The sequence below is a fragment of the Mytilus edulis genome, chromosome 13 (assembly GCF_963676685.1).
Source record: "Mytilus edulis chromosome 13, xbMytEdul2.2, whole genome shotgun sequence".
NCBI classification, from domain to species: Eukaryota; Metazoa; Mollusca; class Bivalvia; order Mytilida; family Mytilidae; genus Mytilus; species Mytilus edulis.
In genome coordinates, this window is record NC_092356.1 from 56,127,814 (window position 1) to 56,142,560 (window position 14,747).

General features: G+C 31.1%; 1 protein-coding gene across 1 annotated transcript; it reads left to right on the forward strand.

Moving 5' to 3' along the window:
* The first annotated feature begins 2,055 nt into the window (after positions 1–2,055).
* Positions 2,056–14,524, forward strand: LOC139499964 (uncharacterized). Its single transcript, XM_071288628.1, has 11 exons — positions 2,056–2,086; positions 3,050–3,188; positions 3,327–3,413; positions 5,228–5,300; positions 8,207–8,347; positions 9,714–9,866; positions 10,033–10,102; positions 11,315–11,397; positions 12,340–12,415; positions 13,242–13,330; positions 13,982–14,524. Exons 3-11 carry the CDS (start codon positions 3,363–3,365, stop codon positions 14,065–14,067), a joined length of 822 nt encoding a protein of 273 aa, XP_071144729.1. The 5' UTR covers positions 2,056–2,086; positions 3,050–3,188; positions 3,327–3,362; the 3' UTR covers positions 14,068–14,524.
* Positions 14,525–14,747: the final 223 nt, after the last annotated feature.

The following is a 14,747-nucleotide window of genomic DNA, read 5'->3' on the forward strand; positions in this document are numbered from 1 at the left end:
TTGGGTTTATTATCTATCTCGTCCGAAATTCGCCATACCGATTTGAGAGGAATCCTTTAGAATTAAACACGCTGTATATATATGACAAGTCTTTATATTTTATGCAATGATCAAAGGTTCACACCAGACATTTCTCCAATTTGTGATGTCTCTAATTATCGATATCATTTTAACAGAATAGAGCCTGAGAAATGAAAAGAAAAAAAAAGAATAAGAGAATAATGAGATGCTAAAATATAAAGAAAGTATTAAGAATAGAGAAAATGGCACACAGAAATTAAAAAAAACCGAATTGAAGAACCCCAATCTCGGACTATTATACTAGTAAACTGTAACCATAGCCACCATAAAAACCATCAATTGAAAAGGATCTTGTATGTGTTCTCGCTCTGACAAGACATTCAATAGTCAATATCGTACATCATTCCCGGCGTTTGGTAGTATTTTGTTTTATATAGTGTTTTTAGACTGTTGTTTGACTGTCTTTCGTGTTTTCTTTCATTTTATCTTTCACTCTTTAACTGGATTATCAGCTTTTGAATGTCCCATTGCACGGTAACGTCCGCCTCTTTCTTTTACAGGTTATTGACAAGTAGAAAAGCTTCATCAACGTTGAAGTGGATCTCATTAAAATAAACATCACATGTTATTTTCGCGGCATACACATTGTGATGACTCCACTAAAGCACTAACTAATTATAATGCATATTGTTTAGTATATTTATTATTTATACAAAGTATCCCTTTTTATGAATGTAATTGATAGAGAAAAATGCAATGCAATTCATTTTTACATTAATTACAACCTAGTACATGTATTGGAAAACCTTTTCAAATAGCTAAAGTCAAACGTATGCATAATTCATGATTTTAAATGTCTATTTATTGTTTAGCTTTAGATCGGTTTACGAATTCCATGTATACAATGATGCATGAACTATTTTCCATCGGACATAAAGTAAAACAAATTCCGTAAAAGAGGATTGAAAGATACCAGAGGGACAGTTAAACTCAGAAATCGAAAATAAACTGACAACGCCATGGCTAAAAATGAAAAAGACAAACAAACAATAGTATGCATGACCCAACATAGAAAACCAAATAATAAGCAACACGAACCCCACCAAAAACTAGGGGTGATCTCAGGTGCTCCGGATATAGTAATTGTCATCACTATATATATAATAAAAAAGGTCATACCGACTATAAGTTATAAGGTTTTTTCATTGTTGGGAATCCGAACGGTTATCTATAATAGTTTTATCTACTTTATGTGGAAATCATTTGCAATCAATGCGTTTTTCTTGTATCATTGAATAGAATGATTGCCTGACATGATTTTTTATCATCGAACCGGATCATATATAAATAATTCTTATATGATATGCATATTTGGGAATACGTTGATATGATTGGCCGAGAGGACTTCCGGTAGTTGTTCATGACGTTGTTTATTTTTCGAGGGACGCCGTTGACAGAACTTCTTATGGTAACCAATGTAAACAAGATGGCGGCGAAAATGACTCAATCTGGATCGAAGTTAAAAAAACAATTTCACTTCGCGTTAATCGTTAAATTAATTAATAAACACAAAACATTCGTTCAAATGATAATGAGAGTTTTTGTAGATTACTTTTTATCAGATTGCAAATTTCATGGAGTACATATTTTTGCGCTAACCAACAAATACATTCATGCGCCAGGCATATTCAACGACACACATATACAATTTTCATGTGATAGAGGTTACGAGTGTGAAAAAATAAATTGCTTATCTACAATTTTAAAGAATTATAAGGATTAAACGCCTTTTTAAAGGAATTTATTGGCGTATAAACTGTACCAAGTCACTCACAAACATATCATAACAGTCTATCATAAAAGTTCTTTGGACTTTTATTTGTTTGTAAGGGATTGGTCGAGTTTATACACCAATAAATTCCTTTAAAAAGGCGTTTAGTCCTATAATTAATAGTAGATAGCCTTTTAATCAAATTTATACTTAGGTAAATATAATTGGGATTTCCAATTTATAAATATAATGCTGCAATACTTGCACGTTAGAAAGCTTCATAACTTTTATAAGGTGAGAAGTGATATTGTATTTTCTATATTTCTTTTCTTTTCTTTTTCTATTTTGATATGTCTGTTCACATGTATGAAAAAATGAATGAAAAGATGTCGAAACACGGAAGGAAATCTATGCAATTATAAACTATGTTTATCTGTAAACATTCCTTCAAATATTTCATTGAATATTTAATTAATGATTTAAAACTGATTTCTCCGAAGTCGTTTTAATTTAAACGATCGTCAAATTTCATTTTTAAACAATAATTTTATAAAATCTATGACATAATAACCTAGGATTGAGTAAAATCATTATATCACTAGGATAGCTGTATAGTTTGATAAAAATCCAAGTTGATTTGAAAAAGTTATAAAAAAATTTAAAGTGTACTATCTGAGTTTGGCCGAACTGCATATCCTAGCTTTTTCTTAATTAAGATTAGATTAATTTAATTCTTAAATTTGACAGCAATGCACAAAACTAAATATAACCTGGTATTCAGTAAAATCAATATATTACTAAGATAGCTGCATAGTTTGATGAAAATCCAAGTTGATTTGAAAACGTTATAAAAAAATTAAAGATGCTTACATGAATGTTATCATTATTTTTTTACCTATGAATTATTTTTTTAATTTCACAGCAATTAACCAAATTACCAAATAATGGAAATTTGTAAGATCTATATCTGAATTACATCAGTCAAGACTAAATTTGAAGGTCCAGACTAGTTAGGACAGGTCGAGACTTGTTGAGACTGAGTCGAGACTGGTTCAGCCTTAGTCGAGACCATTTCAGACTACCCAATGATCATCAAGTACTGAATCAGACTAATTAAGTTAAATCGAGACCTAGTCGAGAACAGTTAAGTACAGTGAAGTACTGTCGAATAAAACCTTTTTTTTAGACTATGAGCATTGTGTAGTGTAATCATGTTGCTGCTGATTACAGTTGTGATGATTTCTTACTTTTCTTCAGAATTGTTGAAATAATATGTCACAGACCTGTTAAAGACTGTCATTACTCACCAAAGATCCCAGGTTAATAGTTTGGTTTGTCAGTTTTGCTTGCGTTTCCTCTACAAATTAAGACTCACAAATCGCACTCGAACAAAAAGGTAAGAAGGCAATATCAAAGTAATGAGTTCTTGTGAAACATACAAGTAATGTAATTATTCTAGAATAGTCATTATGTCACCTTCAAAAATAAAAAATAAAAAATAATTAATGTTTAAATTATTTATAATCAATTACAGGAACAATAGCAGCATAATTTCAGTTACTTAACAGGAATGACCCTGCAACCATCACTCTTCTTTGTCATCGTTTGCTTTATACCTTTGGTGAGTATAGTTATGCGGTTTTTTTTTTTAAAGTAAAAACAATATCCTCTTACTTTGGAATTAACTTTGGCCCAAAAATTCATCTTTATTCTATGGTTTGGCTCCAGTCTCTATACTATGTGCTGCAGGCCCATCATGGCGATTATTCCATTTAAATTATTAACTTCATCTCTTTTACTGATACAAGACAGATCCTGATAAGTACCCGGTGTTATTGATGGATTCAACATGTATAATTCATTTTTGCTAGTTAAAATCAATCCTTTCTTTTCTACCATTAATACTCCCTTTAGAGTATTTTGTCTGAACTAGTTAACAATTTTTTAAGGGACTAGCTCATTTCCACCTGCGGGGGTGGGATTGTCTCGCTGTGTTAAAGACTCATTTTTGGCCTTTCCATTCTCAATTTTAGTAACAAAAGACCTGCTTGATTAAACTATAAGTTTGATACGATAGCTAGATTGTGAACTTTAACATGGAAAGATACCCAGATATGGGTATCAATTTCAAATCAGGACACAAATTCACGGAATGCAAACATGCTAAAAACATCTAAAGACCAAAAAGCAAAGTAAAAAACGCGGTCTTCTTCTGGAATGGTAGAACACAGCTGCAGGTTACTTGCGAACAAAGAAAGAATTAAAAGAACACCAACTAATGATTTAGTGTAATACATGCATATAAAGCATTTTACTTAATATGATTGTTTTTTATCAGCACTTAATTAGATATAAGAAGATGTTGTACGAGTTTCAATGAGACAACACTCCATCCAAGATAGCAAAAATTCAACAATTATAGGTCAAAGTACGACCTTTAACAGGCAGCCTTGACTCACAACGAACAGCAAGCTATAAAGGGCCCCATTATAACTCATTGTATTACCAATCAAACTGGAAAACCAACGGTCTCATCTATTAAAAAAGGAAACGAAAAATATTTATGAATCCCATCAACAAACGACAACTACTGAAAATCAGGTTCCTGACTCAGGTCAGGTGCAAACAATTGCAGCGGGTTTAAACGTTTTAATAGTACCATACCTTTACCGGTATCTGAAACAATAGTGTAACATCACAACAAAAAAAGTCACAATATACAAAGACCTGTTTAATTTGAATTATGAGTTTGATACGATAGCACGATTGTGAACTCAGACAAGAAAGGATAAGAGGATATGGGTATCAGTTTCAAATTAGGACACAAAATCACGGAATGTCAACATGACAACAAACACATAAAAAACAATCCAAAAGCAAAAAAGATGTGTTTATCTTGCTAGGCGTCGATCAGGCTACAGGTTACTGCAAACAAATGAAGAGTTGAAAGAACACAAAATAATGATTAAGTATAATTCATGCATATACCAAATGTTACTAAATATGATTGTTTGTTTCCAGCACTAAATTAAATGTCAGGTCTTATTATGCAAAACTATCCTAAAAATAATCGAGAATACTAAAAGACTACCACTTAAAATAATAAAAAAATACTAATTGTTTATAGGTTACAAAAGAGGGACGAAAGATACCAAAGGGACAGTCAAACTCATAAATTGAAAATAAACTGACAACACCTGGCTAAAAATGAAAGAAGACAAACAGACAAACAATAGAACACATGACACAACATAGAAAACTAAAGAATAAGCAACACGAATCCAACCAAAAACTAGGGGTGATCTCAGGTGCTTCGGAAGGGTAAGCAAGTGTTTTTATGTTTTTGTTGTTTTACTCCATTCTTACATTATTACTGAAACATTATATTATCTCATAACTTTAAATATTTTCATACACAATTATGATTTTTTGCAGTTGTGTTTTGTATCATCATTATTAAGGGACGAGTCAGATTATGGATGTTTTGTGTTTGTTGAATGTCCTCCAGGTAATTGTGCTTTACTTTAATTACAGGTTTGATATATTGTCCAAACTATGCAGACATACGCTTTTTTTTTAGTGAAGAGTCCTTTATAAATAGGCCACAAACCGACATTATTTGTGTCATTAAAATAAAATACACACTGTTGGTAAATATGGACATTGCCCATAGTCAATAAACGGGTTAGCTCATTATTAAGCGTCCCTAATATCATTACAGTACATTTTTCACTAAGCTATCTTCTTGATAAATTGGAATCCGCTTGTATTACGCTACACTCAAACAAAGTGTAGTAGTCAGTCGAGAACCAGCTTATCGTATTCACCTATCAAAAAAGTTCCTTTAAAAAATTATTAAAGGTGACGCTCAGATCAAAATAGTTATCAAGCCAAACAACTTCAAAGTTTAAGAGCGTTAAGGACCCGAAATTCAAAAAAGTTGTGCCCAATACGGCTAAGGTAATCTATGCCTGTTATAAGAAAATCCTAAGTGTTTCGAAAAATTCATAATTTTGTAAACAGGAAATTTATAAAAATTGACCATACAATTGATATTCATGTCAACACCAAAGTGCTGACTACTGGGCTGGTGATACCCTCCAGAAAGAAACGTCTACCAGCAGGGCATCGACCCAGTGGTGTAAATAGTTATCACAGGTACCAGACTTATAAATGAACACGCCAGACGCGCGATTCGTCTACATAAGACTCATCAGTGAAGCTCAGATTAAAATAGTTAGAAAGCCAAACAAGTCCAAAATTTATTACATTTATTCAAATAATACTTGCGCATTACTAAAATAGTTCAATCATTGAACTCACGTTTTGACATCTGTAAACAGAATATTTACAAAAAACGTTAGTAAAGTGATATAGAAGCTTTCTTATCAGACATATGTGTTTAAAAAGTCCTTTATGTACTGTTATACCACTGTCCCAGGTTAGTGGGAGGGTTGGGATCCCGCTAACATGATTAACCCCGCCACATTATTTATGTATGTGCCTGTCCCAAGTCAGGAACCTGTAATTCAGTGGTTGTCGTTTGTTTTGTGTTACATATTTGTTTCATTTTTTTACATAAATGATACCGTTAGTTTTCTCGTTTGAATTGTCTTACATTGCCTTATCGGTTCCTTTTATAGCTGACTATGCGTTATGGCATTTGCTCATTGTTGAAGGCCGTACGGTGGCCTATAGTTGTTAATGTCTGTGTCAATTTTGGTCTTTTGTGGATTGTTGTCTCATTGGCAATCATTATACTTTATGGTTTAAATAAAGCTAAAATATATATGGTTCTTCTGCGAAAGGAAATCTCGAATTCGCCAACATTCCAACTGATTCATTTTCGGAAAACGACATCTGTAACAAACATAAACATTTAGCTCTTTCTCTACAAGCAGAACCAAATGAAAGTTCCAACTATGTACTGGCTTTCGAAACTTCACAAGAAACTTTACAAATAAAGATTGATTTCGTCTTCAAGCCATTGTTACACTACTAAATTGTCGATTCTACTTACTAGTACACTTGGTACAATCAAAACCCTAATAATAGATTATACAAATAAGGTCTTTAAAAATGGTGGAATTAATTACTTTTGGAGTGTTAAAAATTCGTTGGAAGTACTTGATAAATTGCATGCTCATATTGGTGATTTTGAATCTGTTCTGAGTTTTGATATTTCTACCCTATATATCACTTTGTCTCAAACTTTTTTTAAGAAAGAAATCACACACCTAATTAAATGGGCCTTTAAAAAGTCGCTTTGGAAATTCAATTGAACTAATTTTAAATAAATCTAATACTAATAATGAACACTACCCTTTCCTCGGACTTCTTTTGAACTGAATTTTACTGACCGTATTGTTGTGTGTTTGATTTTTACATTGACTTAAGGTATGGATCTATAAACACATGTTTAACCCCGTCGTATTTTTTGCGCCTGTCCCAAGTCAGGAGCCTCTGGTCTATGTTAGTCTTGCATGATTTTTAAATTTAATTTCTTGTGTATGAGTTTAGTATGACGTATTTTATCACTGAACAAGTATACAATTATGTTTAGGGGCCAGCTGAAGCACACCTCCGGGTGCGGCAGTTTCTCGCTGCATTGATGACCAATTGGTGGCATTGTCGGGATTTTGTATCTTTGACACATTCTCCATTTTCATTCTCAATTTTTATGATATATAAATGAAGAAAAAAGAAAATAATATTACATATTTATTGGAAAGATTACAATAGAAGCGTGAACGAAGTAACGACAATAATAACATTAAAACAACATATAAATGAAATATAGATGCATGTAAAAACAAGTCATGAGTGAATTTTATGAATACCATACCATTGTTAGTATATTCTATGAATACTATTACATTCTAAACTAATATTAATACCATACACATATGCATCACGATTATTAAAAATGAGCTGAAACATATAAACTACAGTGTACAGCATGCACTGTCTTTCAAAGTCAAAACACCGACTTCAGCTAGAAATATCATAAACAAAATAATTTTGACCGTTGCAAAAAAATGTGTTAAGTATATAATATTTCAACATTTTTTCCATTAATTTTTCGACCGAAGAATACTAAAAATCAAAAACTCATTATGCATGTTATGTATTTAGATGATATTATATAACAATAACCATGTAGAGAATTAACCATTTCAGCGTTTAACTATGATTAAATACATCTGGCAGACTATACGTTTACAGAAAAGGTGTAACCATTACAGTATCATAATGGCTTATACTACAATGTATTATTTTTAAGTTATTGTTTTGTTGCATCCAAGATGTTATTTTATTATAAAACCAGAACACTAATGGAATGTGATTATTCATACGTATTGTTACTAAGAACGCATAGTTAATACACTAAAATATCGCATTACAATTTTGTAGGGGAAGAAATTAAACCTTGTCTCGAGTCTAACGGGTTTTACTGTAAGCAGTGTTTACCTGGATATGTACAACCAAACTATGTTACATCAAATCAGCACAACATCACATGTTTCAAGCCTATAAGTCTTTGTTTAGCTGAAGGTAATAAAATTTCTCCTGATAAACTCTTTATTTTAAAACATACGAAGAACAAAGAACATAAGATGAATTTGGAAAAATAAGATAATGCACCTGATAATAAATGATAAATATGTTGTCTTGGAGGTTCAATATAGCATTTTTACATTAAGCATTTGACTTTAAGATAACTGTTACAAATTACACTTTGGAATTCATATTGAACAAACGACAGAAGTTTAAAAGGTGAAAATTATCAAATAAAAGCAAAAAATGCATTTATTTGAAATTTCATCAATGTCAATTGTGGAGCTAAAAGTTTTATTTTCCTGCATCACCAGGGTTCATACCTTGTTTGGTGGGAATCAAATTTCGTGTTTCATAATTTTTGTTTTTCTGTGTAGTGTTCTTTGCTTTCTTGAAGAGTCTTCTGTGTCGTTGTTGCCATGTTGCTTTTTATCTAACCCCAATATATTGATTGTATCCCAACCTTGCCTGTTTCATACACCTTACGTATATAATGAAAACTAATCATTAATGTTATGTTTACTGAACCCACGTAAAAATAGACATATATATATATTGCAATACGAATTAAGATATGTCGTCGTTTTTAAAATATATAGTATGTATTTGCCTTGATAGTTTGGTAGGATGGCTGACTTCGTCCTGACGTTGTGAGACAACAACAAAAACAACATAAAACAAATAAATGTCATCCTCTTTAACACCAGAATGCAATTTGAAGGACAATACAGATTTATTATATTTCCCGATTTTGTTGTCAGTATGTCTTTATAGTTATGTCACTTCCTGGAAAATTTAACCACCTCAAGCATTATGAATAAAATATATATTTCAGTATGATCCTCGTTTAATAATCAAATCTCATTTGATCAGATGAAACACAGCCTTGCTAGATACAATTTAGTAATATGATTGGCTAATATAAAAAAAATATCTTTCCTGAAACAACAAGATAACATATCTTAAATCTATTTATTTGTCGAGCGTTTGTAATTGAAAATTAACCTAATAGTAATGTGAAGGTGAAATAAAACAAAATACCGTTCATGCGTTCGAATATCTTTCAAACTCAAAAACATTTACATTTTCTAAGTGGCGGACCTTTTAGTAAAGATGCAGTCCAAAATACACTGTTAAACGCGAAATCTGTTGATATAATAGTGTATACGTGCGTTTTAAGATTTATATGTAGTAAACAGACACCGCAGGACACAGATAAAATTGAATACTGTTGTCTGTCTTCAACATGAAACAAATCTCTAAATCATATTACAAGCTTTAACCCGACAAGATCTAGACAGGAAAAATTAAAATAGCACAGATCATAATTCCTTAATGTGTAAAATGTATGATTTCTTGCTAGATTTAACATACAGTCGAAAAGATGTAGAAGGCTATTGTGATATTCTTAATGGATGCAAATGTAACACAAACAACTGTTACTATGGAGACCCATGTATATGTAACGTTCATAACCTAGGATGCCCAGTAAACACATCACTTGATGAGAATGGAGGTAATATGGCAACAGTTTTAAATCATAAAAGTAAACATAATGTTTGTGTCTTTTTATTCTTTATAATCATGATGATTTATTTTGAAATTTACGTTTATATCATTTATATCATATGCTAACAAATCTAAAAACGACAAATTTAAAAAAAAAGCTGTCTTCATTTTAGTATGTCAACCATGTGACCATGGGACAGCAAAGAATGATACAGGATGTGGACCTTGTAGAGCTGTTTATCAGTAAGTTACTTAGGATAAAGATACAATATAGCCTCTTTAAGGATGTTCGCTTGTCATGTTTTGGGATTTTTGTCAGATTTTCGGAATCCTCTGGTTTTATCTAATAGATATGAATGCCTCAAAATAATTTGCACATTGACCCTCAATTTTTCTTTTTATAAATCTTGTATATGATATTTATAAGCCATCTGTAAAAGTCTTATAAATAAAGGCAACAGTAGTATATAAAGGCAACAGTAGTATATAAAGGCAACAGTAGTATACCGCTGTTCGAAATTCATCAATCGATAGAGAGAAATAAATCCGGGTTACAAACTCAAACTGAGGGAAACGTATCAAATATAAGAGTACAACGACACAACAGAAACACAACATTAAAATGTAACACACTCAAAAACGAACTATTATATAACAATGGCCTTTTCCCTGACTTGGTACGAGCATTTTAAAATAAAAATGGTGGGTTAAACCTGTTAAAATTAATTTTCTAAATCTATTCCAGTACAACGAAAGTTCTTGATTATTTAAAAAAGTTTTAGTGTCTAGTCGGATGAAGGTGCAAAAATGTATTACAATAGCTGCATTTAGCAAAACCTATCGGAATTGTTGGCTCTCACAGAATTTAAACTTTTAGCCTTTTTAAAACATCAATTATCTGTAATAAAAACCAAATATGAAAATTTTTGGCCAGATTATTTTTTTCAATTACTTTTTTTAAAAAGTTCAAATGGTCAATTAACAATCAAATTATAAAAAAATCAATAAACAAAATCTGTATAGTCTAGTTGCCATGGAAACAACGTGACATCATTTTTTTTATTTCAGTATAGCAAGGAGAAATGGCTAACATGGTATTTTATGGTAAAGATGAGATAATGCATAACACTTTTTGTTATTTTCATGGTAATAAGTGAAGATTTCAAACATTTAAACTGCTAACTGACAAATTTTTCCAACAAAAATAGTTTGTGGTACATAAGGTGGTCCACTTAACACAAAAATCGGCATGATTTTTGTCATTTTTAACATCCGGTCTTACCAAAAACGCAGAAATCCTCACATAAAATACTATAAAATATAAAAATGCTGCAAAACATTTTCTGGGTAAATGTTGCTTTGATGATTTTTTTTTTCATATCTTTAAAATGATATCTATTTTGAGTCGTTTTGATCTGCGTTGACAGTTTCTGCAATTTGTTTTTCTAATTTCAGGAAAATTCATAGTTTACCTGGAATTTTTACAGCAATGGTACACACTAAGCGATCACCAATACTAGCAGAGGAAACAGTAACAAGTAATTGGACACTTTAAGAATAAACATAAATCTGTTTGATGAAAAAAAAAAGTGCAAACATGCAGCTAATATGGAGACCAAAACATTTCTGTTTACGAAATGTTTTAAATACAAATTTATATGCTTTTTGGTCAGGTTGTTGTCTCTTTGGTACGTTCCCAATTTCCATTCTCAATTTTGAATTTAGCAATTAAGACTTTACCGATTTCCGTACTAACAAATTGCAATGCTGATTCATTTTATAACAAACGTAACACAAAACATGTCACCCTTGGCTTAATAGAGACGTTACAATAAAATATGTCTTTAGCTCAGTGGAAAATTCTGACCCGGCCGATATACTTAGTATTTTTCCAATACAAATACAAATTCGGAAGGCAAATTGATGTTCCGTAAACACGTGATTTATACCATGAAATTTTATTTTTAATATGTATGCACTGTATTTTAAAGAATGTATATGTTATATAATTAACGCTTGAATAATTTAGTATACTTTACTGGGCTTTTCCCTGGAATTTCAGTATTTTTCCAGGGTTTGATTTGATTCATTTTGTCAAAATTTCAGTTTTCTATGAATGATTCAAGCGAATTTTGTTTGTCAATTCATCTTATTTTGTCTTTGTCATTTTACTGTCTGTACTTTGTCGACCTTTAGAAGTGTAATAATCATTCCAAAATGTTATTTGTCCACATTAAACTCCTTCCAATATATTGCTCAAAGAAAATAAGATGTGTTCAAGATTGATAAGTTTAAATAAACATGTTTTGAAATATTACGGTTACCGTAGTACTCGTATTTTAAAGTTTCTAAAGTCTGGCTAATGTATGTTCGTTTAAAAATATACATTATTATTTGTTTAATTGTATTTATGTTATAATCTGTTCGTTATAGACTTTTTTACTTCATTTTTGTAATGCTATGTTTTGATGTATTTGTAGATTCAATGAAGGAAGGTAAAAATGATACAACTTCAAGATCAAATCCCATTTCTAATGATCGTACGTTTATGGCTATGTAAGTGTAACACAATGTTAATGCACGAAACTAAAACGAGGATGCAGCAAGAACTTGAATTAAGAATTTCTAATGAATTGAGGAACACGTGTATGACTATTAAAGTTATATTACCAAATAAGGTATTGCAAGGAAGATGGACGATGGAAATAATATTCATCACAGATTTTATACTAACGTTAATACAGTTCTAAACGCTATTTTTTGGGAGAAAAGAGTTACAGTATCTGTACATGAATTTTAATAACACAATTACAATTAACGGAATTTTGCAATCGATATTTGTAATAAATTCAGTGAAAGAGTTCAAGTCGGCATGCAACGTTTTTAAATATATACTTTCCTGCAACTATTTGAAACCTTGCTTGCATATTTCAGAAGTATCCTTAAACTAAATGTTTTATTTTTAAATTCAATATTATGTGTTCTCTTGCATTCGATAAAATCAAAGCTTTACGAGTGTTCCGAATACCATTACTACCAACTATAGGACTTAAATGTTCATCATTTTTAAGTTACAATAATTATTATATGGTATTGGTGTCTTTAATCACCTGATCCACTGTTTATCTTCTTGTGCATCCTTTTAAAATGTTCGTCTTTGAGTGTAACCTCTTGAGATAAATCCAAGAAAAGGCTGCAGGTGCTTGGTATTTATAAAGTGTTATTTCATTTTTATTTGGTTATCTTATTTCACTTATGGTGTAATATGTTTTATCTTTATAGCCATATTTTGATATCATATGTTACTATTTCGACCTACATTTGCAGTTATACATCTTTTAAAATATTTTAGTACTCATGTTAATTATTGTTTTTGTTTTAGAACTATATGTGTAGCCTTTCTGGTACTCTTGTTAGTTATAGTAATCATCGTTTTGTGTGGGCGACGGAAACAATGTTGTTTTGCTCAAGGTTCGTATCACTTATACATTTTGCAAGGTTAACATGATAAAAGTTTTGCAGACTAAAATATTGAAAACAACACGTTTAATAATTTCTTGCGTCCGAAGCGCTTTTCTGGATTTACCTTCATCAGGAACGCTTAAAGCCAAACATTTGAAATCCGAAAATGTAGAAGTACCAAAACCGTTGAAGAGCTATATGTCAAAAATATCTAAAATAAATAGCCAAATTTATCTAAAGCCAACTTTGCCTGAGGGAGTTGCAACCTTAGTTTCTTAATAATTTCAAAAGTTATAAACGGACAATTTTAGTAAAGTTTGTTAAATGGTGTCAGTACCAAAGTACTGACTACTGAGCTAATTATTCCCTCGGGGACTTATTGTCCACCATCAGAGGTATCGACCCAGTATTGTAAAACATTGAAAACAACACGTTTAAAAATTTCTTGCGTCATAAGCGCTTCTCTGGATTTAACTTTAAAAATAGACGGAAGAGCAACCATGTAGACTAAAGGTAATGATTATGTTTCCTCCTTATAACTTAATGTAAGAGATGGTAATGATTTTATTACATTAGATATTCTATTAAAACTGTAAGTATGACTCAATACCATGTAACCTTTGTCTTAATTGGTCAAGTAAAGCTATTTATACATTTCAGGTAACATACTTAAAGTAGTTTGTTCTAATGGAAGTTCAGGAGCAAACGGACGGGAAACCGAGTATATGATGAAAGCAGAAACTTGACAATAACTTAACTGGACATAATTCTGATGTTTAAAACTGGCTTAATGCGTGTAAATGGATATGAGAAAGATAAAAAGACGATGTCTATGAGCATTAACTTAGAATATTCAAACCATTTACTGAGTCGTACTGAACTATATAGAAGAGCTTATTCATTTAAGTTACCAAACAAAACCGTTGTATTATACTAGTATCGTAGAAAACAATATTATAAACAGATACTGAATTAGATCCTTGCCGTTTCAAAGAAACTTAAGTCTATTGCTAGAAGTATGTTAAGACCAATTATTTATTTATTACGAAATAATACCTATATCTTGCTATCGGAACTAGTATTGGTAGAAGTTTTTTCAAGTAACAATGTAATTAACAATGTCATCTTTTTATATACAAACTTTAAAGTGATTTTTAGTCATTGGTGTTTTAAAAGAGTATCAATTCGTAGCAATCTTTTATTATTGTGTTTTATATCGGCACCCATTTTGTTTGCTTTTGATAGATTAAGACACAACAAAACACGTATTACAATACAGTAATTCTTCTACATCTTGTCCAAACTACAGCTAATAGTTTTGCGCTGCATTTGGTAATGTTTTATTACGTTGTTACTCCTTTTGATATCCCATGAAAGATTTGTAGGTATACGATTTCGTATACTATTGAAGATTGGTATGGAATAT